At 36.8% G+C, this 23,382-nt stretch overlaps 1 protein-coding gene across 1 annotated transcript in view; it reads right to left on the bottom strand.

Moving 5' to 3' along the window:
* Slco4c1 (solute carrier organic anion transporter family member 4C1) overlaps window positions 1-23,382 on the bottom strand; it is a 58,681-nt gene that overhangs the window by 25,405 nt on the left and 9,894 nt on the right. The window contains exons 3-6 of the mRNA XM_060368307.1: window positions 7,027-7,209; window positions 4,911-5,007; window positions 3,531-3,652; window positions 267-385 (exon numbers count right to left, since the gene is read on the bottom strand). Of these exons, the coding sequence (XP_060224290.1) occupies window positions 267-385; window positions 3,531-3,652; window positions 4,911-5,007; window positions 7,027-7,209 (521 nt within the window). The remainder of the gene's footprint in view (window positions 1-266; window positions 386-3,530; window positions 3,653-4,910; window positions 5,008-7,026; window positions 7,210-23,382) is intronic.

The raw sequence follows: 23,382 nt of genomic DNA, 5'->3' as shown, positions 1-23,382 counted from the left end.
GAGGGAGGGTGAGATTGGAAGCGAACAAGGGAGGGGGTACAGTTGACATACAAAGTGAATAAATTACAATTAATAAACATAAATAAATTTTAAACAGAAAATAAGTTATAAAATGATATGAGTATGCATATGTTTTTACTTAAATGAGTATATAATATATACACCTGTGTAAGTACTGTGCTTCTATGAGACACTGAGGAAAATTCACACATACACACACAAACACACATGGTGAGACAGAGAAAGAAAGAGAACTTCTCTTTTACCTTCACAGCAGTTGGAAAATCTTTAATACTCTTTCCAAAATTTTCATCTATATATTGGAAGGAAGTGCTGTTATTCTGATGAGTCTGGGAAGTTTTGCCAGCTTGAATTTTTGCTGTCCCTAGGAGTAAAGAGAGAGAGAGAGAGAGAGAGAGAGAAAGAGAGAGAGAGAGAGAGAAAGAAAGAAAGAAAGAAATATGCTTGTGTTACTATTTCTCATTCCACTAATTAGTTTTAAATACATTTATTCTTTAATTGACTTACACAGTATGCATATCTAAGTTGCACTAGAATTCAGTTTTTTTTCCCCTCTGGTAATAAAATTGTATCAATATCCATGCCTACAATCTAGCTGTGCTACTATTTATTAATACTCATAAAGGGTGGCCAGGTGGGATGGCTCTGCTCTATAATCTCAACACTCAGGAGGATATTCCAAGGGAACTGACATGAGTCTTTGGGCTACAATGTGAGACCTTGTCTAAAAATTAAAAACCCAAAACAAAACCAACCAAACCAACCAAATACCCACTAACAAACAAAGTTCTAATCTGTCTAAACATTAATGTTTAATCAGTAAATTTTAACTCAATGACATAGTTTTGCTCCCAAAATGTTATTTTTTTATCTGAAGTTTCATAACAGTCTTTGTTTATTTGAAATGTTTTTCTTTGTTTACTAAAGGAAGAGATAGACATGTGCTTGGAAGATGAGGTAATATTGCTGTCTATCCTCATGGCTCTTTGCTTTAAACCATAGTAGCTCTGGGAATATGTCTGAGAAAAGTGTTATCATGTGTCATTATGATAAGATAGCCCAGGATGGAGAGAGAACAGAATTCACCTATGTACAGTGTATCAGGTTCCTTTCTGCCCACCTCCACAGCTTCCACACACTTCCACCCACCTCCACACACCTCCATACTCTTCCAAAAGCTTTGCTGCAAATTACAATTAAAATAAATGCCTTCAAGTTTGAGTAAAATGCTTTAGAAGCAAGATCTCATAAAAGAATGAATATTCATTTCCACTAAGATATTTTTCAGACTGTCTAATATTGAAATATGGGTTACAAATTAATATGTAACAGAATGAGTTTGATGATTGAAAAAATTAATAGTAATACAGTTATTAATAATTATCCTGAATGATTTAACACAAGTTGGTCCTTAAAAATTACTGACTAAGTGAACATGAAGTAATAGTTTATGATTATATCTTACATAAAAATAAGGCAAGAATTCAGAAGAAACACAAGGAAGATTTTAGGAAACCATAGTATTTAGTTGTTAAAGTCTTCTAGGGTGCAATTGCCAAAGTGTCTGTCTGCTTTGGAAAGGTTCCCTAAGCTGATGGCTCAAGCAACAGATCAGCAGCCAATCAAGAAAGATGATTGAAAGAAAAAGAAATAGATGAGGGAGCCCAGGATTCCTTCACAATGTTTAGGGACTGACTACACTGCTACTAAAGGGAAAACTTTAACTGGTCACCTTTTTTTAAATTTAATTTTATTTATATATTTATTTATTACAGTTTATTCACTTGTATTCCTACTGTAGTCCCCTCCCTCATCTCCTCTCAGTCCCACCCACCCTCCCTCTTCTCACCTTAGTCCCTTTCCTTGGTCTCCTGATATGGGAGGACTTCTTCCCATTTTATCTGACTCTAGTCTATCAAGTCTTATCAGGACTGGCTGCATCATCTTCCTCTGTGGGCTGGCATGGCTGCATCCCTTCACGGGGAGGTGATCAAAGAGCCAGACACTGAGTTCATATCAGAGACCTGTATCTCTTAACAGGGAGCCCACTTGGAAACTAAGCAGCCAATGGGCTTCCTTTGAACAGGAGATCTAGATCCTCTCCATGCATGGTCCTTGGTTGGAGTATAGGTCTCTGCAGGCACTCCTTATTTTTTTTCTGCAGTGAAGACTGTAAACTGCAAGGGGTTGGGAAAAGAGGCTCTTTGATCTGAGATTAGCTCCTGCACAGGGGTAGGATGCCCAGGAAGCCTCCATAGACTAAAGTAAGCTTTTCCTGCCTCTCCTAGGCCAATAGTTAGATCCTAAATCACTATTAACTTGTTTGTAAATCGGTAAGAAAAGGAAAAACGGGGAGAAACACAAGATCATTCACACACACATGCTCAAGGGAAAAAGGGTGGATGAAATTAAGAAATTTATCTTCAACTTTGTTTATTGTTTGGTTACTGTATATGTACTCAGAAAAGGAATTACCTCATAGCCAAAGCAGGCAATTAATCACAAAAACATCTGAATTCTAAAATACAACAGGTTACATGTTTTAAAACTGAACATTTCTTATTTATGTATCCATTTCATAAATCAATTTCAGAGTGAGTTCAGAGTGACAAAGGTTGAGAAGGTCTAAAGGTTAACAGGGTCTAAAAGTTACATGAATATATGTCTTTTCAATTAAGACTAACCTGGGTACACATTTTTCAGCTATCTTTGGGGTGATAATCTTATCTGTCTTTCATTTCAAAAAACAAAGTATATTTTAAAATGACAGTAAGGTGACAAGGTATAAGGAATTACAACAGAATAGTTTGTATATAATGATAACAAGGCTTGTACTTAACTAGACATTGTTTATAATTTGAGTTCATGGAGAGTTTAAACCAATTTGACTGTATTTTTATGGTGTATACCAGGATTCCTGAGTGAAGGCTATCTCAGGCTACAAATCAGCCTGGCACCTGTCTCCTAGTCTTGAGGACCACAAAGGTACTTATTGCAGCCATAACCACTCTAAAGTTGTTTTTGAAGCTCTAAAACAATTTAACTTTAAAATCATTTGCTTCAAGTCAGGAATTCTGTAATGAGGAATTAATTCATCTGAATGGCAATAAATACCCAGAAAGTGACAATTCATACTATACCAGATTATAGAGAAATTCAGCTGAGCACAAAGAATTAGTGTCAGATACTGGAAGCAATTCTGGAGTGTATCATAGTACAGACCTTGCAAAACACTAGATCCCCCTCCAGAAGGCCCACCTGCCTCATGAGAGCTCCTTTAACACAATGGCTCCTGACACTTAGTATTCACTAAATGTAAATGGAAATTAAAAAATAACCATTAATGCATCTACTGAATTTCTTCTAAGAAGTTAGATTTCAGAAATTTGCACTGGCAGAACATGAAGATCTGTGAAACAGAGTAATTCGATAGTTCTTATTAATCAACTTGAAAACAACTAACCTAGAATTACAGTAAAGCTCTTGGAACTTAAAGGCAATGCATTTACCTGGTAAATACTTTGGAAAACAGGAGAAAGGCATTATCAAAGACCAAGCAAAGAGCCACGCTAAAAGAAATCCAATCCACCAAGCCCCCAACCACCTGGGGTCATCCTCAGTGACATCAGAACTATAAGGACAGGAAAAAAAATTAAATGTTAAATTTAAATGTTAAAACTCATTCAGTCTTAATTAATTATAATATAGTTAATATTACAATTCCAGTACAAAGGGTAGGCTCTTACTATATCTAAAATTGTAATGAAGCCAACACAATAATGACGTAGTAGAGACATATGGGTATAATGAGGTTTAAACATGGTTTGGAAAACATCATAAAGTGGCAAACATGGGGGGATAGAGAGATGACTCAGTGTTTAAGAGCATATGCTGCTCTTGCAGAAGACCTGGGTTTGACTCTCAGCTCCAATTTGGTGCCTGACAACCAGCTGTAACTCCAGTTCCCAGGACCTCATGCCTTCTTTTGGCCTCTCCTAGCACTAGACATATAGATGGTGCATAGACACATATGCAGGCAAAGCATTCATACACAGAGAATAAAAATTAGTAAATCTTTTATAAAGTGGCAAATAGAGAATGACAGTTTAAAATATTTAATAGTAAATATAAACATGACAAATTTTAAATTTTAAAACATACAGAATTCAACACATTTAGGTATTTTTTTCATTTATTATAAACTAGACACATCTCATAATAAAGCACTGATATGCTAAATGTCTCATATAGTGTACTTCAAAGAACACTTTTATTATCATATTTTAATATCAATGAGCCCTTCTCTCAGACATATCACTCTGACAATCTCCCCTTGATATTAAATATCCTTTCCCAGGGACTGTCCTGGTGAATTCAGAATTATTTGGGGACCTGAATAGGATAATATATAGCATAAGCTTACACAAAATGTGCTATATAAAATATAACTATTGGATAAATAATAAATATCATTATCTTGACTTTCTTGGCAATGAAAGCAACATAGTTTTTGTTTTGTTTTTTATAACTATCAGAGCTATCAGAGAACCTGTTCTCATTCAGATACCTATAAGACAATTCATATTCTCCATCTGCAACTAAACCTATGGAGAAACTACTTTTTTTATTTAATAATTATTCTTGAATGAGACAAAGAGTATATAAAGTATTTTTTTAAATCACCAGTGATTCTATTAGATATCCTTAATTATGAACATTATTGTGTACATTATTGTGCTTAGAGATCCAGGAAGCAATACAGACACAATGTGCACATTGTTTTATTTCCTGAAATCCTGTATGGCATTCTGAACAAGGAAATTAGGTTTACTTTACAACAATAGAACAAACAACTAAAAAAAAAAAAAAAAAAACAGATAGTGCCTTGCCTTTTTCCTATAGCAATATCAATGTACATTTTCAACAGCTGTCCACCCAACACATAGCCAATGGCAGGACCTAGGACTGACATAGAATAGCCGATTCCTAGGAAAAGATTAAAGGCATTAGGAATAGTCATTTAAACAGCTTTGCTCCACATTCTAACAATAGGGAAGAAACTTATTGTACTAAAGAAAAATTTTAAGCCTACATCAAAATTACAAAGATTAAAAAAAAATGTGCAATGTATCATTAGGTTAACAGTTACGTCAAGGAACCTAAAAATAATGACTCACTATAAAAACCACTTGATTATAAGAACAGCAGTTAAAATAAACCCATAATTACAAATCCTTGTATATTATGCAACTATCTGGTGATGAAGTGGTACATATACTGTTTTTCCTTTAGCAATAATGCTGCTTGCAGTCTTGCAGAAGACAAGGTGAAGTAAGAAGCTCCCCCACTCTGTATCCACTTAGACATCTTTCTTTCTTTACTCTGCAGCAGGTTCTAGCATCTAGATCTGCTTCTGGGTTTTGTTTTGTTGTTTGTTTGTTTGTTTGTTTTGTCCAGACAGGGTTTCTCTGTATAATCCTGGCTGTCTTATAGCCCACTCACTCTGTAGACCAGGCTGGCCTTAAACTCAGAGACTGCCTCCCAAGAACTGAGATTAAAGGTATGTACCACCATCATCCAGTAATAGGTCTATACCTTAAAAGCAAACCATTCACCCTTAGACACTATTCCTAATGAGTTCTCTCACTTTTACTAGCAATAGCAGTAAACAGCTCTAGATATTATTTAAACTGTTGAAATATATAACAAAGCATTTGCAAAATGAAATTTACTGTATTGACACCTTCTAAACTTTTCATTTGCTGTAAAATTTCTGATATACAAAGAAATACATAAGAAATTGGTTTTTCCCCAACTAAACATGCATACATCAACGACAAAAGGACTGAGGTACCTATTATTAGATCAAGTCTCTAATTAAAGTTGATAATTGATGCAAAGTAGCATGAAAAGGTGTATTGATCTGTCAGATACCTTAAAATACATAATAGCCAAGTTTCTAAATTTAGAAAATGTGCTCGAAAACCTCAAGTATACAATTTATAAATGAATACATATAAAGGTTTGTGTTCAAATATTTTGTAGACAAAAAACATGAAAAATTTTTTACTAGACAGAAAAATTCCTAGAAATGGACTGGATGTGTGAGTAAATGCCTTTAATCCCAGGAGGCAGAAGCAAGTAGATCTCTGAGTTTGAGGCCAACTTGGTCTACGTAACAGTTCCAGTCCATCCACAGGGTACATAGTTAGACCTTGTCTCAACCCTCCTTCCAAAATGCTAAAAATTAGTGATTTGTAAATTCTTTGGGTGATAGACTTTTTAAATATTGCAAATTGTATTGTATTAATTATTTTAAGGATGCTTTGTTACTTTTGTAAAGATGTAAAAATGGCTACAGTTGCTTCTCTGTTGGGGATATTCCCAGTAGACTTTGTCAGGACTAAGCCTTACCCACTGACTTGCAGCAACTGTAGCCAAGGATCCCTCTTATACTGTAATACACAGACAAACTCAGGTGCCAGTAAATTATAAAATATTTACACACAAGGCCTTTTATAGGCTGTGCTAAATTTCAAAGAATTAGAGAAAACAGTGGCTTCTAAATGAAAACTTCCAGTGTTTTGGGAAACTGGTGTATTGTTTTGTCTTTGTTTTGTTTTGTTTTGTTTTTTCCTTATGATTTCTTGTCCCATCCATATAAGATTGAAGAAGTCTCTATACCCTGAGTAAAATTGCCTGGGTTTTAGGCAATAGAGGCACAGGTTGCTGACCTGGCTCCTCCCACTCAGGAATGTCAGGCATGTTCAGGATAGACCACAATAAAACCATTGTGGACCCCAATAACTGACGTGATAGCACAGTAAACAATTAAACAGAGTACAATTGGATTTATCCAAATGAAACCATCATAGCATTAAAACTAACCTGGTTTTGTTTGTTTGTTTGTTTGTTTGTTTTCTCCCCTAGTGATAGGAATGGAAGCCATGCCAGGCAAACTCACCACCAACTCTCCCTACCAAGTGATATCAAGAATTTACTCACCTATATAGAGAGAAGATTTGTGTGTGGGCACAGAATCATCAATAAAGGCTGTTCCCAGGGTGTAGAGCGGAGTTCCTCCAGTTCCCAGAAAGAGTTGTCCCAGGACAAAGACATATAAGTAGTTAGAAAGCAAAGAGGTTGACAATGCACATCCCGTGCTATTCCTTGTGGCTAAGCAAGTATCTTTAGTGGGGGAGAAACAAGAATTTATAGTTTAGTTAACAAGTTATATATCTACTTAACAAATTACATTCACCTAAGATACTTCTTCCAATCACTTAATTTTGTTGCTTTTAAGACAGCTAAAAGTACATATAGAAACAAACCCCAAAGGGTTTATAAATGACTTCAGAAATTTTAGAAATTGCTATCATGCTAGAATTTAAAATATAAAGAAATATTACTTAAGATTTTAATCTAAGAAGTTTTCAGGTAACCAATTTAACTGTATCCATGATGATGAGGGGCCAAAAAAATACAGTTACCTATTCAGTCAAGAGTTCAATATATATGTGCTTACGATGTTGTATAAGAAAGCATAAACTAGAAATAACAGCACAAAACAATAAGAATCAAAACAGGCAAAGAAAGGGGAGTACATATGTATATATTATATATACATATTCCACAAATAAATAAAGATAAATTTATAATTTCAAGGACACAGAACATCACAAGAAAATCTGTTGCAGAAAGTTAATGTCTAATGATGTAAAAAGTTAATGCGTTTACAAATGAACAGGCATAAAATGTAACTTATGCAGAGAGGAAAAGATGAGTAGGTGTGCACCCACTTGCATAGATGCAGTGAAGAAATAACAAAAAATTAATCAATGAAAGGTGATGTGAGTCACACATTTTATTCTCAAAATGTTCTGCAGTTATAATCTTATTTTAATCTTTTAAAATAAAATGAGCCCTCTCTGAAAAGAAAACTAGTAGGGAATAAATTTCAGTTTATTAATTGTTATGTAATGTCATATAGGTCCAAAGACATGAGAAACAGACACATGCAAAAAAAAAATTGCATTATGCTGTTCAAATCCAATCTGATGGGAACTGGGTGCAGGATTGGTATTAGGGTGAAGATTGGAGTTCATATCCCCAGATCCCACATGCTAAGATGGGTGGCAGCCACTCGTACTGTGCATTCAGAAGGAAGAGAGAGAGAGGATCTCGAACAAACTGGATAGTTAAGCCATCTGTACTGGCAAGCTCTGGGTTTGGTGAGCGTCTGCCTCAATGAATATAGTCGAGAGTGTACAAGCATGATTTGTGATGCCAAAGTCTGCCCTCCACATGCACATGCATAGGCTCACATCCACAAATGCATGTGTGACCACATACATGTGAACCCACACCCACTCCAAAACCACACACACATGCATACATGTACAAAAAAAGAAAAATGTCTAGAAACATCTGTACTGTATATTCTGGGTACTTTTAATTGAGAACAACTGTTGGAACTGACTTCTATTAAGCAATCAATTTTTGATTCCCAGTGTTAGCTGACGCTATTAAATATTTCTAATATTGTTTATAAGAGAGGAGAATAGTCAGCACCCAAGTAGTTACATCAAAGGGACACATTCATGCCAACATTTTACAGAACCGCAGAGTGACCACATGCATTTGTTGTAGTTGATCATATTCTATGAAGAGCTAGAAGACAAGAGTTCTAAAGCTCCAAGAAGGTGGACAAGCAAGAACAGGGTTAGAGCTGATAGAAGATGGATCCTCCCTATCTTGATCTACTTTGGACTCCACCTGCTAGGTTCCTCTACAGCATGAGTTCCGAAGGGAAGCAACACTAACACATCTCCTAAGAATTAAAAAAAAATCCTGTGTGAAAGAAAGAAGGAAACAACGCAATTTTCCCTCAAGATTTAAAACATCATATGAAGCGGGGGTGGGGGGAGTGGGGGGTTTGGTAGCAGGGCTTTGTTGGACATCATTAATTGAAGGCCATTTTCTTCTTCTGCAACACATGTTTGTTTGTTAAACAGTTTGGGTTCTCTCTCTCTCTCTCTCTCTCTCTCTCTCTCTCTCTCTCTGTGTGTGTGTGTGTGTGTTTCTTTTCTTTTTTTATGCATAATCCTGGCTGTCCTGGAATTCCATTTGTTGACCAGACTGAACTGAACTCAGGGATCTATCTGTCTCTGCCCCATAAGTGCTGGTATTAAAGGCATGTGCCACCACACTTAGCATATAGTCTTGTTAATTTTTATTCAGTTTTCTTTAATCTCCTTTGTTACATGATTTTTGATGAGAGACAGAAACAGAGAGAGTGAGACAGAGAGAGAAATTGTATCTGGGTGGAGACTAACATACTAAACTGGCCCAGATGTCACAGACACTACTGTCATCCCCTCCTGCAGGAGTTAATCCATCCGAGCCTATCAATCGCTGTCCAGGAAGCATCCTTGGGGAAAGGTGGGAGGAACAACCATCCCCTACAAGTGCTGCGCATATAGACCGCGACGCCTCTTGGTCTGTGCCTTATATACTTACAGACCTCACTGCTATGCTTGCCCACTCCTTTCTCTGAGTTCTCACGGAGGAAGCAAAATGTTTCCCAATCCCTTCTTCAGACCCTGGCCAAAATCTGAGGCCTATCAGGTGTGACACCTGAGAGTTCTCACTTGCCTTGACTACCTTGCTGTGCAGCTGCACACGAAGTTCCAGTTCTAAACCCGCCTGCTTTCACAGCCTCTCCTAGAGCCAAGGATTTCTCTTTGTCTTTTCTATTCCCCTCTTCCTGGCAGTCCCTGAGATTCACAATTTGCCTCCCAGGTTGCTTTTCTCTCACACTGTCATAAATGGTCCTTGAGTTTCTAAGACAATTTTCAAAATTTTTTTTTTTTAATCATCAAGACTAAGAAGCAGCAAACAAGGCCCATGTTCCCTGAGTGACAAAAAGACAAAGGATCTTAACAGGATGAAAATGTTAAATAAGATCATTACGTATTATACACTCATATTCAATTATCATAATGTATTCCATTAATATGTGTGACATTACATTAAACAGGAAAATAATTTAAACAGAATACAAAATGCAATTTAACAATAACCACAAGAGGGAGCCCCCATATCATTTATGAATTCAGAAATAAAATGCAGGTAAATAAAGGATGAAAATTTTCTGTAATAGACCAACCAGTGGACAGTCTTGCAAGTTTTGCCTGTTAATATAATAAACAGTATAAAGACATAAGAGGAGCCACACACACTCTCATTCCAACCCTTATCACTAGCGCCCCTATAAACTCCCCATCCCTGTACCTCTGCTAAGATCCATAATTCCAGCCATGTGCACTAACAACCTAAAGGTTAGGCCCTGCTTGCTCTTCTGCCCACCCTACAGCTAGAGTGGAAAGGATAGCCACTGGACATGAGATGGGATCCTACTCTTCCAGTCCTGGTTTCCGGTGTGAATTTTAGGGAGGAAAGATCTCGAAAAGACTGAGGAGAAGAGTCATTAACAGAAACCAAAACTCCTCAGTTACTGTAGCAGGCAAAGGAAACTAAGGTTAAACAAAAGCAGCCCCGCTTCTTCCACGCTGTGTTTGGTTTGTTTGAATTTCGTGTGTGTGTGTGTGTGTGTGTGTGTGTGTGTGTATGTGTGTGTGTTTGCTTCCTCTGTTTCAACTTTCCACCTCCTAATCAGAGCTCTAAGAAAGAGAAACACCTCTGTATTTGTTTACATCCTCTGACCATCCCAAGTCACCATAGACTCTTCCGGCCTGGGGAACTTAGCTCTCTCCTACATTCCTCTCCTATAATCTCATTTTGCTTATCCTGTTACCAATATTTCAAACAATTCTTATAAAATGTGACTAACACAACTAAAGAGTCTCTGATCTCAGGCCTGGGGTTCCTCTAAGCACCTGGCTAGAGACGGGCCCTTCTTATAAAGGGCAGCTGGTGACAGGAGCCCTAGAAAAGATGCAGGAACAATGCTTCTCTTCCTGAAGCTGAGAGCCACCCTCCCATATTCAAGTTACAGGCTCTGCCTGTAACAGGAGAGGACCCAGATGCAGGGTGCCAAACAGCCTTCCTAAACGGCATCATTTCTAAAATTCAGAAGGTACAGTGGAAAGGGCTTACACAAAGAATCCCACAGACAATTCAGAAGTCTACCTTTTTTTTTTCAAGTTCTTTTTTAAAATTATTATTTATTTAGTGTACATACCATCATAACCATGTCCCGGACCCACCCCCTCTCCCTCTTCTCCCTATCCTCTCTTCTCCACTCCTTAGAAAATGAGAGCCCCCTAGCAACCCAGCTGAGCACATCAAGTCACATCAGGACTGACAGCATTTTCTTCCCCTATGGCCTAGCAAAGCAGCCCTGCCAGGGAGAATTGATTGAAAAACAGGCAACAGAGTTCGTATCAGAGACAGCCCCTGCTCTCCTACTAGGAAACCCACATGAAGACTAAGCTGCCCATCATATACATTGTGTAATACTCCTTAAACTACTCCACAAAATAGAAACAGAAGGAACATTGCCAAACTCATTCTACGAGGCCACAATCACCCTGATACCTAAACCATGCAAAGACTCAACAAAGAATGGTCAAGCAGTATACCTTTGTAAGGAACTAACATTTGAGAATTTGCTTGCACAGCCCACCTGCCTGGGATGCCAGCCTGGGCAATGTTTTCTCAGAGAACCTGACCCTAACTTGGAACACGAATGGAATTTAAATTTAATTAAATTTAAAAAGAGGGAGATGGCACTGCATCTAAAGAAGGATATTATAAATAAATTAAAGAGAAAAAAATGAAAAGAACAGTTTCATTAACAGCAGGGTCTTCGCAACAAAAAAAAATGTTTTCATGGAGCAGATGAAAAATGTGAAAACATTTCATCATGATCATGAAATGAAGCAATTAACACAACTATTGGATTCAAAGGACAATAAAGCAAAAACAAAAGAGAAAAAATAACTGTGAAAAAAGAGATGAAACTAGTAAAGGGAAAATAAAACCCCCACAGAAATGAAAACACAATGGAAAGTGGCACAAAGGAGACTGTGGGAAGCAGGAGAGCATGGCAAACAGGAAGGGACATGTTGAAGTGAGAACCACATAGAAATAGATCACAAAGGCAGAATAATGAAAGGTGCACAGGAAACAGAGATGGTGACCTGAGTCAACAAAACAGAACACCCAAAGACCCAATTTAAGAAAATGATACTCAGCCAATAGGAATTTAATATGGAGATTCTGCTTCTGTTTAAGCAGGTGTGTCACAAGAATTAAGCAATTTCAGAACACAAAGGTGTACAAAGGCTGCTTGGTATCATGCATTTCCATTCTTAGAAGGTAACCAGTGAGTTAAGAATATACTCTAACAAAGTTTCAAGGTATATTATCTTCATGCATTCAAAATTTTTTGTGTCTCCACTAATATTCAACATGTCAACAGATGGTGGAAAAAGTACTAGTAAAAAGTATGACTAAGGTATAAGTAAAAGAAATAATCCAAAATATACTATTGTGGAGAAAGGAGAACCCTCCTACATTGCTGGTGGGAATGTGAACTGGTACAACCACTATGGAAGTCAATCTGGTGCTTTCTCAGACAATTAGGAATAGTGCTTCCTCAAGACCCAGCTATACCACTCCTAGGCATATACCCAAAATTTGCTCAAGTACACAACAAGGATTTGCTCAACCATGTTTGTAGCAGCTTTATTTGTAATAGCCAGAACCTGGAAACAACCCAGATGTCCATCATCGGAGGAATGGATACAGAAATTGTGGTATTTTTACACAATGGAATACTACTCTGCAATCAAAAACGAGGAAATCATGAAATTTGCAGGCAAATGGTGAGATCTAGAAAAGATCATTCTGAGTGAGGTATCCTAGAAGGAGAAAGACACACATGATATATACTCACTTATATAGACCTATAAGATACGATAAACATAATGAAATCTCTACACCTAAAGAAGATAAACAAGTAAGAGGACCCGGGGTAAGATATCAATCCTCACTTAGAAGGACAAGTGGGATGTGCATTGGACATAGGAGAAAACAAGTAACAGGACAGGAGCCTACCACAGAGAGCCTCAGAAAGACTCTCTAGCAGTGTATCAAAGCAGATACTAAGACTCGTAACCAAACCTTCAGCAAAGAACAGGGAATCATATGAAAGAAGGGGGAGTTAGTATGACCTGGAGAGGATAGGACCAAATATAACTGGGCACAAGGGTCTTTTCTGAGAGTGACACTCCACCAAGGACCATGTATGGATATAACCTAGAACCTCTGCTCGGATGTAGCCCGTGGTAGCTCAGTAACCAATTGGTTTCCCATAGTAAGGAGAACAGGGACTATTTCTGACAGGAACTCAATGGCAGGCTCTTTGACCTTCCCATCCCCCACAAGAAGATCAGTCCTGCTGGGCCATAGAGAAGGACTTTGCAACCAGCCCTGAAGATACCTGATAAAACAGGGACAGATGAAAGGGGAGGAGGTCCTCCCAAATCAGTGGACTTGGAAAGGGGCAGGGAGGAGATAAGGGAGTGAGGGTGGGATTGGGAGGGAATGAGGGAGCAGGATATAGCTGGGATAAAGAGTTAATAAAATGTAACTAATAATAAAAATTTAAAAAATAAAAAAATGTTAAAAAAATAAAAATTAAAAAAAAAATTTAAAAAATTGTACTAATTGAGCATCGTAGATACAAGATACATTTAATTCTTGACATAAGACTCTGTACAAAATTATCAAATATTTAAATTATTTTCTGCATGTGTTGATTTATAACCATTAAATTCATGATCAGACTTTATTTTAATTATTGGGCATGTGATTGTGTGTGTGTGTGTGTGTGTGTGTGTGTGTGTTATACACACCTAGGAACCATGGAGAATGTGGATGGATGTGAAGAGCAGAGGAGGACATTAGGTTACCTGCCCAGCACTCTCCACCTTATTCCCTTGAAACATCATCTGTCACTGAAAGAGAAACTATACTGGCAGTCAGCAAGCTCCAGCTGCAACCCCCGTGGCACTAGTACTAAAGGCAAATGAACATCCTGTTTTTTAAATGAGTGATGGGATTTGAACTCAAGTCCTCATGCATGTGTAGGAAGTGTCCTTGCTTTTTGAGCCAACTGCTCAGATCCCTTGATTAGTCTTTTCTAATCCATGTTTAATGGCTAGACCAAGGGTTGTTATTATTCTATATTTGCCCAGCACTCTAAAGGCCCATAGGTGAATTTTCAGCATAGGAAAAAAGAAATGTTATTTCTATCTTGACAGAATCTCTATTATAAATGCCTTTAATTTCCATCTTAAATTATTGAAGTCACCTGCATACATACTTCCTTTCTATTTTAATTACAAGACACAGAAGTAAAAGCCAGGGCAACCTGTAATGCATAAAGAAACAAACAGACAAAACTAAATTCACTCATTTCCCAATGAAAACATGCCAGAAGTTGCCTCCATCCACCCACTATGCAATAAACACAGCCGACATCTGGTACAGAACTCTGACTTATTTTTCTTCCCAGTAAAATCTGGGAGCCATATTTAAAGTCTAATAGATGCCTAAAATGCCTAAAGGGCATTTCTGAACTCCAAGCAATATTTGGTGCTGTGGTTCTAGTATAGTATATAATGCAAATAATGGATGCTGTGACAGAGTCCCAGATGCTGAGTCCTAGAAATTTAACTACTATAGTAGACCTTTGAACAACTTGTAGTTTGTCCTTTATCTTCTGGCATGCATACACTTTTACAAGTTGTTTTCAGTACATCAAATCCAAGCAGCTTAATGCCATCAATATTGAAGGCCAGAACAACATTCTATGAACCACTAAAATAATCACAGCTTGAGAACTACTGTTATTAAAGACCCAACAATTGTCGCTGTGGAAGGGTCCCCTATGAATTGTATGATGTTCAGCCATGTCACTGGATCTACTCTAGAGATAGGAGACACACCCTCTTCTCTCTAGTAGCTGTAATTAAATAAATAAATAAATAAATAAATAAATAAATATATACAGGCATGGCTAATTGTCTGCACCCGAATATTATGGTAACTATCATATCAGGGGGGATTTAATAATAACACTGAGATAGAATCCATGTAGTAGAAGAGACCAGCAAGCTGCTCTCCGGCCCACAACAGTGCCCACACCTGTACCTGCATATGTAAAATTAATAAATAAAATATAATGTAAGTTTTTAAAGAACACATGGCTTTGTTTTAAAGAGGTGATAATGGTGTGATTGTGTTCTTCCACAGAAAAGTAAACCACCCTGTTTTTGTAAATAACATTAATACAAAATTATGGATTGTATCTACCCAAGGGTAGAAAAAGACATGAAATCCGCAGCTGCAGCTGCAACAAATATCACCTCCTGCCTGTGTTTGCAAAGGCTGACAGTTGTTCTCCATTACTTTGTCTTGAGTTTGCAATGGACAAATATGAGGCAAAGAGTGATAACATTTTAACAGTCATTCCTAAGCCTTTCAGGCTATTGATGATGTTGCTGAATTGCTCACTCTATGGAGGATATATAGTCAAGATGTCAAAAGGCTGAATGTTTTCATTCCTCCATTCGCATCTCCAAAAAGAAAACATGTCAGAACTCTCTGGGATGAATTTGGGAGATGTGACATACCTTACAAACCTAACCTGCCTTCTCCATTGATGAGAGCTTCAAGTGGGATGATATTAAGAATCTCTATTATATAAAAGGTTCAGATTTGTGGTGTTTTTTGTTTCTTTTTGTTTTTTTTTTTTGTTTTGTTTTGTTTTTTTTTTTTTTACTTAGATACTCAGCACACTTCCTGAAACCTATTTGGAAAATTGGGCCAACTTTGCTTCTGAAGTTGACATTATCTTGAATCTAAGATCAGAGTAGGCAGAAAGAACATTGATCACAATGAGCAGTCAGTAGATCTATGAATTTATTTTTGAAAAGCAAAGTTTACTCTAGAATATTTTTAAATAAGTCTTTATAACAAAGGTCTTCTGTGTTAGTTCTATTTATTAAACATTTATAAAGTCACACATACTTTAACCCCTGAGTAAGATAACCCATTATGACTTCCACACTTCTGAAAGACTGACCCAGAAATGAAGGAAATGATGAAAAATTAAACCCTAAAAATTCATAAATTAATATAACCTAAATGTTATAATAACATTTCAAGAATTGGTAGAAATGTAAAAATGCAAGAATGTCAGAATATGATCAGAGAGGCAAAAATGTAATTATAAATGGTCTGGATACATGGAGCGGTGCAGCAATAAACAAGACTAGTTTGTTCTTGGGCCCAGTGAACTTATCAAATGCAAGGTTAGCCTTTAGCAGATGGAACACTCTAGAGCTTTTCTCCATTAGGAATTCACCATGGCCCAAGTCCAAACACCAGCAGTTACAGAGGCCAGAGAATGCAAACTATAACCCTATTCTCTCCCCTGGACTGTTTTTATAAGTGGGAGTTGTTTGAACCAGCATGCCCGTTTTTTTTAATGTGTTGCTAGGTCCGCTTTCTTGAAGCAACAGTGTTCTCAACTGTAATAGACTGAACGAGCTAAGGCTGCAAATATTTAATCCTTTGCGGTTTATAGGAAACGCTGACTGATACCTCTTACACTACAACAATGCTGTTCAAACACTGTTTGCCTGTATGTGTGCCTGGATGTATGAAAAGTAACTTTGTTTTGCTATTTATTACTGAAAGACTGAAACAAACAGAATGGACGGTAAGATTAATTTTTTGGTTGGCTGTATTGTATATTATTCAAAAATTATTTGCCATTCCCCTAGGAAACATTTAGCATTTAGCAGGTCAGTTGCTTTACACAGTAAAAGGTGTAGGTGAACTAATTCACATCAGAATAGTTGCTTTGAAAGCCTGAGACAGACAGATCATTTCCTTTATTCTATAGTTTACAGAATGTAAATTAAAAAAAAAAAATTACTCAACAACTTAAACCTTTGGATAAAGATGGCTAGAGATTAGCTGTATTTCACTAATGAAAACCACACAGAGCAAATTTGAAATAGGAATGTTTAGTGAAATCACAATGATTTGGAGGTTGTTGCTAATATATAAGAAAATCTATTCAGACTATAGTTTACAGTTCCCTCATTCAGTGATACCATAAAAACATTCAAAGACTTAGATTTTTACCAATGTAATACAAAATACTAGGGATAAATGCAATGATAAAGCAGACATAGAGGACATCTGTGAAGATGGCATATCCATGCTTTCATCGATTTCCCGTCAAGTACAATAAAAGTCATTGCATATAATAAAAACAAGTATAAGAAGAAAAAAGTGATTATGCCTTGGTATTTATTATGTAGATAAAACTTCTATGACATTTTTAAGGTAAAAATAATGTTACACTGAATGAAAAGTGTTTGGAGCTGTGGCCTAGATTTGTTTGTTTGTTTATTTGTTTTCTCTTTTTACTTGTTGCAAGTCACTCTTCTTGCCTATTTGAATAGATAGTGTATTAAAATAACTGGTAACCGAATACAGCTAAGATTGTGTACGTAATTCATAGGGACCATTGCAAAATAAAAATACAGTAGAATTTTGTAAAAACAAACAAACAAGCAAACAAAGAAGACTGTGGTGCTGGTGGCTGAGATTTTCCTCTTTATCAGCAGTGCCGCACCCATTCCCTTCTTTGCTTCTTCTAACAGAAGATAAGAAGGAACCTACCTAGCAAAGTCAGGGCTCTCTGCACAGTGCAGCACATTCCCCACTTGTGTCAATACAGTTAGTTACTGCTATCTCTCTGAGAGCATAGTGTCGGTAATGTCCTAAATAGGTTCAGGGCATCCATTCAACAAGGACCTCTTTCCCTGTTAGTAAAGGCCAACAGGGATCCCGGACTAGAAGCTAAGCAAGAATTGAGAGTTGGGTGTGAAAAAATATATGCGCAAGTTTGAGGCCACAGAGAGCTTCAAGCTAGCCAATGCTAAATAGAGACCTTCACACACACACACACACACACACACACACCAGAGAGAGCCAGAGAGAGAGAGAAAAACATTTAGATCTAGTGGCCCCTGTGTGCCTGTCTTGGCTAAGAGTGATATCTGCTACAGCAGGACTTTCAGAAGCCTTAAGCCCACTTAACTGATTTAGCTCTAGGACCCTAACTAAGCTTAGTAATTTCCCTGCTTCTTTTATTGATCAAGGGAGAGGACTCTCAATCACCCTACTGTGCAGCTTTCTTGATGTTCCCCCATGCATTGCTGTGACACTGTAAATTCTGTGATCATACCCTATTCTCGGACACATGCCCAAGGAATTTGGGGCCAACACACCACCATCAGTAGTATGTATCCTCCTTTACCCCATTCCCTACAGTCCACGATGAAGAGAACATGGGAAGGAAATCAAGGCAAGACCCTAGAGGCAGAAACTGAAGCAGAGGCCATGAAGGAGGACTACTTACTATTTTGGTTTTCATCTGATTCTCCCTGTTCCTTTATGGCACCTGGACTATTTTCTGAAGAGTAGCAACAAACACAGTGGGCTGAGTCTTTCAACATCAATCATTACTCAAGAAAACGGCCCCAAAGACTTGCCTACAAGGCTATCTGATGAAGGCATTTTCTTAATTGAAATCTCTCTCTATTCAACAATGAAAACTTTAAACACAAAATAAGGAAACTGAAGAATATTCTAGAACATAGAATGATTTCCCATGGTCACAGATCAGTAAAATTAACACTGTGGAAATGACTATATATTACCAACACCAGTCTACAAATTCAATAAAATCCTTCAAAATTCTAATAATTCTTTTCACAGAAACAGAAAAATCAATTTCAAAATTCATTTAGAAGCAAAAACACTCTGGATAGTCAAAAGTCAAACTGAGCAAAATAACAAAGTCAGAGGTATCACAGTTGTTGATTTCAAGTTATGAGACAGTGTCATGAAAATATCAATGTATAGACACAAAAATGTACACATGAGTGGAACAGAGAACCCAGAAATAAATACATACAGTTACAACTGATTTCTAAACAAACTATCAAAAACATACAATCAATAAGACTTTTCAATAAAATGTGCTGGGAAATCTGGATAACTATATGCAAAGGAATGAAACTAGACCCTTATCTCTCAGCCTGCACAAGTAATGTATTCAAAAATGAAAGAAAGAAAACAGGAAAAATGCTTTAAGGTATAGATGTAGACAAGGGCTTTCTGAAAAGAACTCAGAGAATTGACACATGAGAAAGCAGGAAAATAAAAATCTTCTGCACAGCAGAAGACATGATTAACAGAGTCTGAAAATAGTCTACACAATAGAAGAAAATCCTTGTCATATCTGTTGGGCAATGAGCTTTTAGACTATGTATGTACTCAAAAAATAAATACAAAACTCCAATAAATGAGCTAATGAAAGAGTTATTGCTCAAAGGACAAAACACAAGTCAAGTTGTTCAACCTCATTTACCAATAAATTGCAAATTAAAACCATGTTGATTGTCTATCCTTCCCTACACAAAATGCCTAACTATCAAGATAAGAAATAACACATGCTGGTAAGGATAAGAAAAAGGGAGCCCGTATATTCTGCTGGTGGGAATGTAGTACTAAAGTCGGCATGAGGCTCTTCCCCAAACCAATTGCAGCACTACAATATGGCCCGGCTAGCCTACTCTCGGACACATGCCCAAGGAATTTGGGGCCAACACACCACCATCAGTAGTATGTGCCCATCCGTAGATACTGCAGGAATGTTTGAAAGAGCCAAACTGTAGAATCAGGGCAATTGTTTGTCAGCAGATGAATGGATAAAGAACACTGAGGCTTTCATGCGCCGTAATTTTATTTTAATTTTGTTATGCTTATTTGCATTTGCATATATGTGGGGGTACAGACATGGCACAGTGCATAAATAGAAGTCAGAGGACAACACGTGGAATCAGTTCCTTCTATTGACCATAAGGGCTTGAGGGGTGGAGCTTAGGCCATCACCCATAGTGGAAGTTTATTCAACCATACACAAGCATTAACTAGATCCTTTTTACTCATAACCATAAAATGTGAAAAGAACGTTATAAAGGAGGGTTTATTAAATGAATTACCTATAAAATTAAGGAATATAAAACACATTCTATAGCCCCACCTCTATTAACAGCAAAGATAACCAACATATATTATAAGTAAAACATGTTAATATCCACTGGTTGGGCAACTTGTTTCAGTAATCTGAATTTTAAATACACATGTGTAGCTAGCATGTGGACGTGGAACAATGACCACTGAGTGTGACTGAGATGCATGAGACTGCATGAGTAGCCGTGAGAAGGACACATGCACTGTGAATATTTGCCAACACATGTACATTTTCAAAGCCTGAACAATGTTAAATTAATAGTGGGTAATCCAGGTAATGTCACCCTAATATATACTTCCCCTCCCGTTCTATCTTTATTAGTTTATTTTTTTTCTGAAAGTCTTAGAAAATTGCATAAAATAAGAAAAATGAAGATGTTTAAAATTATGGGAAGTATCGCCTAAAAAGGCAGTGTCATAGATGGATCCCGTTATCTGAGCTCCATTAGGTAATTCTGTCTTAAACATGAAGCCTTGGAGAACTAGCTAATCTTTCCTAATGTGGTAGTTTCAAAATGTTTCGCAACATTTTGGCAAGACATCAAGGCCCAAGTTGCTTCTAATGAAATATAAATGCAGTCTATGGAAAAGCTTTTACTTATGTCGTATTGAAACTATCATTGCCAATAACAACTAAACACACACCATTTTTAGCACCGTGAACTTCATCGTTAATTCTACACTGCTGTTTAAGGAGCACTGAAGCTCACATGGCCACAGCCCTAACTATGAGGTTACTAACTCCAAAACTTCTAGTCGAAGAAATGGAAGTGGAATCATAGAGCTGTCACATAGTGCACAAACAGAACTTCTGCGTGACTCTCACCCGTGCAATTGCATCTATAGAGCAATAGTATTAAAAACAAAACAAAAGAGCTCACTAAGGCTGGTAGTAACCAATTTGTGCACTTTTACGGAACGTGACTACAAAGATAGAATTTCCTCTTTTTTCTGTTTTTTTTCCTTGCCACAAACCACATTTTTACTAATCTTTTTGAGGAAGCCAAAAATTACTTAATTTTTACCTACCCAGACACAACTATGTTATGCCTTACAGACATGACTTAAAATTAATCCTGCATTGCAGCATCCTTCCAAGCGCCTCAATGAAATCTGCATTTTATCAAATATTTATGACAAAAGTCAAAAGTAGTTTCAAAGCATTTCTATAGTACTCTAAATTTGCTTCTCTTTTTACCTTCCTTTTTTACACTGTAAAATTTCATATCTGAAACATTACTAACAAAGCTGTTTATAGACAAGAAATTTTTCCAAAATTACTAAAGAAAAAATTAATTTAACATACATACATACATGCACACACATACACACGCAGGCATATACACATGGATAAGTGTGATCTATGAATCCCAATGTCAGTCTGAAGTCATTGACCAAGGGGTGTGATTTTCATGCTTGTCCCTTTTTTGTTGATTTCAGTTCTTTGTTTCTCTTCTTGGTTACTATTTTAGCAACTATGTGTTGAAAAAACACATAGATGCTGTCCTAGGTCTAAGTATATGATTATCTAAGTATATGATTAAGTACTTCCTTATTTGCACAGATTTTATGTAATAATGGTTCAACTGCTTCTCTGATGCAAGCAATTTAGAGATGTATGAAAAGACCATAAAATATGTTTGGTAACTGCATTCAAAGGTTACATTGGTTTTTGCAAAAATGCCTTCTCATGAATTGCTTTCAGAAGCGTTGGCAGTTATATACATACTGAATTGTTCACACTGTTTTTATATAATAGTGTTTCAACTCCTACTTGATTCAGAGCAATAAATGTATTGCCTTATTCATTCTGATTTCCAATAACCTTCTATAAATAGGAATGTTTCAAATGCTCCTCTGATGCAAACAAGTACAGTGTTATATGAGAACATATCAGCAGCATGTGGGGTAGAATACTTGCTGAACAAATGACCACTGAGGTGTCAAATACTCAGTGAATGGATGCTTCCTATAGAGAGTTATAGGACAGCATGTCCTTCCAAGGTGGGCACGAACTATGCAATAATAAAGGAAGCCTTAAATAAATAAAATAAAAAACACAAACTGATCATTACTGTTTAAGATTTTATGGGAAGATTGAATGAAGCACCTGTAGTGGTTTGAATGAGTATAGCCCCAAACGTTCATATCTGAATACTTAGATGGAACTGTTTGGGGAAGAATTAGGAGGTGTGGCCTTGTTACATGAGGCGTGTCACTAGGGGTGGGCTTCAAGGGCCCACCCCAACCTAATGTCTGTACCTCTGCCTCATGCTAGTAGAACAGATGTAAGCTCTCAGCTACAGCTCCGGGGCCATGTCCACCTGCCTGTGCTCATGCTCCCAACATGTCACACCCTCTGAAACTGAAGCCCCAGAGAAACTTTTCTTCTGTGTTACCACAGCAATGAAAAAGTGATTAAGACAACCTCTGACCCCAAATCAAAACTTCATCTGAAGTATTTACTAGCCCTGAAAGTTAGCTCTAGCCCTTTTGCTGTGTGTGTTAGTTAAACGTATATCATGATTCAGTCTTTCCCTTTTTCTATATTCTTTTTGTTGTTGTTGCAGGAGAGTACACTTGAAATGTAAGAAAAACAAAAGTGATTCCCATTTGAAAAGTAGCATCAAATTAAGAATCTTCATGATCAAACAAAACCATAGAATTAACAGTTAAAATACCTTAAGATTCTTTGGCATATCTTCTTTAATAAAGATGAACAAATATTCCATAATTCAAATGAACAAACAAGAAATATTTGCCAGAGTATAAGATAGAAGAGAAGATAGAAACTAGAAATTAATCCTGATTGTACACATTCTCTTGGAGCAATTGTTTTAGGTGAGTTGCTCAGGACAACCAACGTCCTTTGTGCAAAATTCTCTCTAACATACCGATCATTTTTTTATTTTAATTTTTAAATTTTTTTTTCCATTTATTTTATTAGATAATTCAGTTTACATCTCAGTCATAGGCCCCTCCCTCCTCTACTTATTTTAAAGTCTTATTAATTTAATGTTTTGCAAACATTAAAGAAACAGAAAATAGCTACATGAAAATTGGTTATGCAGAAAAAAAGAGCTTTCCTGGGTTTAGTAATTACTCTTCATGTTGTTTAAAATGAATTTGCAGAGTCTCTCAGAGAGAGAGATGTAGAAGTTATTTTGATCAGCAAAATTAAAATAATGCTCATCCAAAAAGCATAAAGAT

This window comes from Meriones unguiculatus, chromosome 15 (assembly GCF_030254825.1).
Source record: "Meriones unguiculatus strain TT.TT164.6M chromosome 15, Bangor_MerUng_6.1, whole genome shotgun sequence".
Lineage (NCBI taxonomy): Eukaryota > Metazoa > Chordata > Mammalia > Rodentia > Muridae > Meriones > Meriones unguiculatus.
Note: the sequence above shows the minus strand (reverse complement) of the source record. Positions and strands in the feature narration are given on the sequence as shown.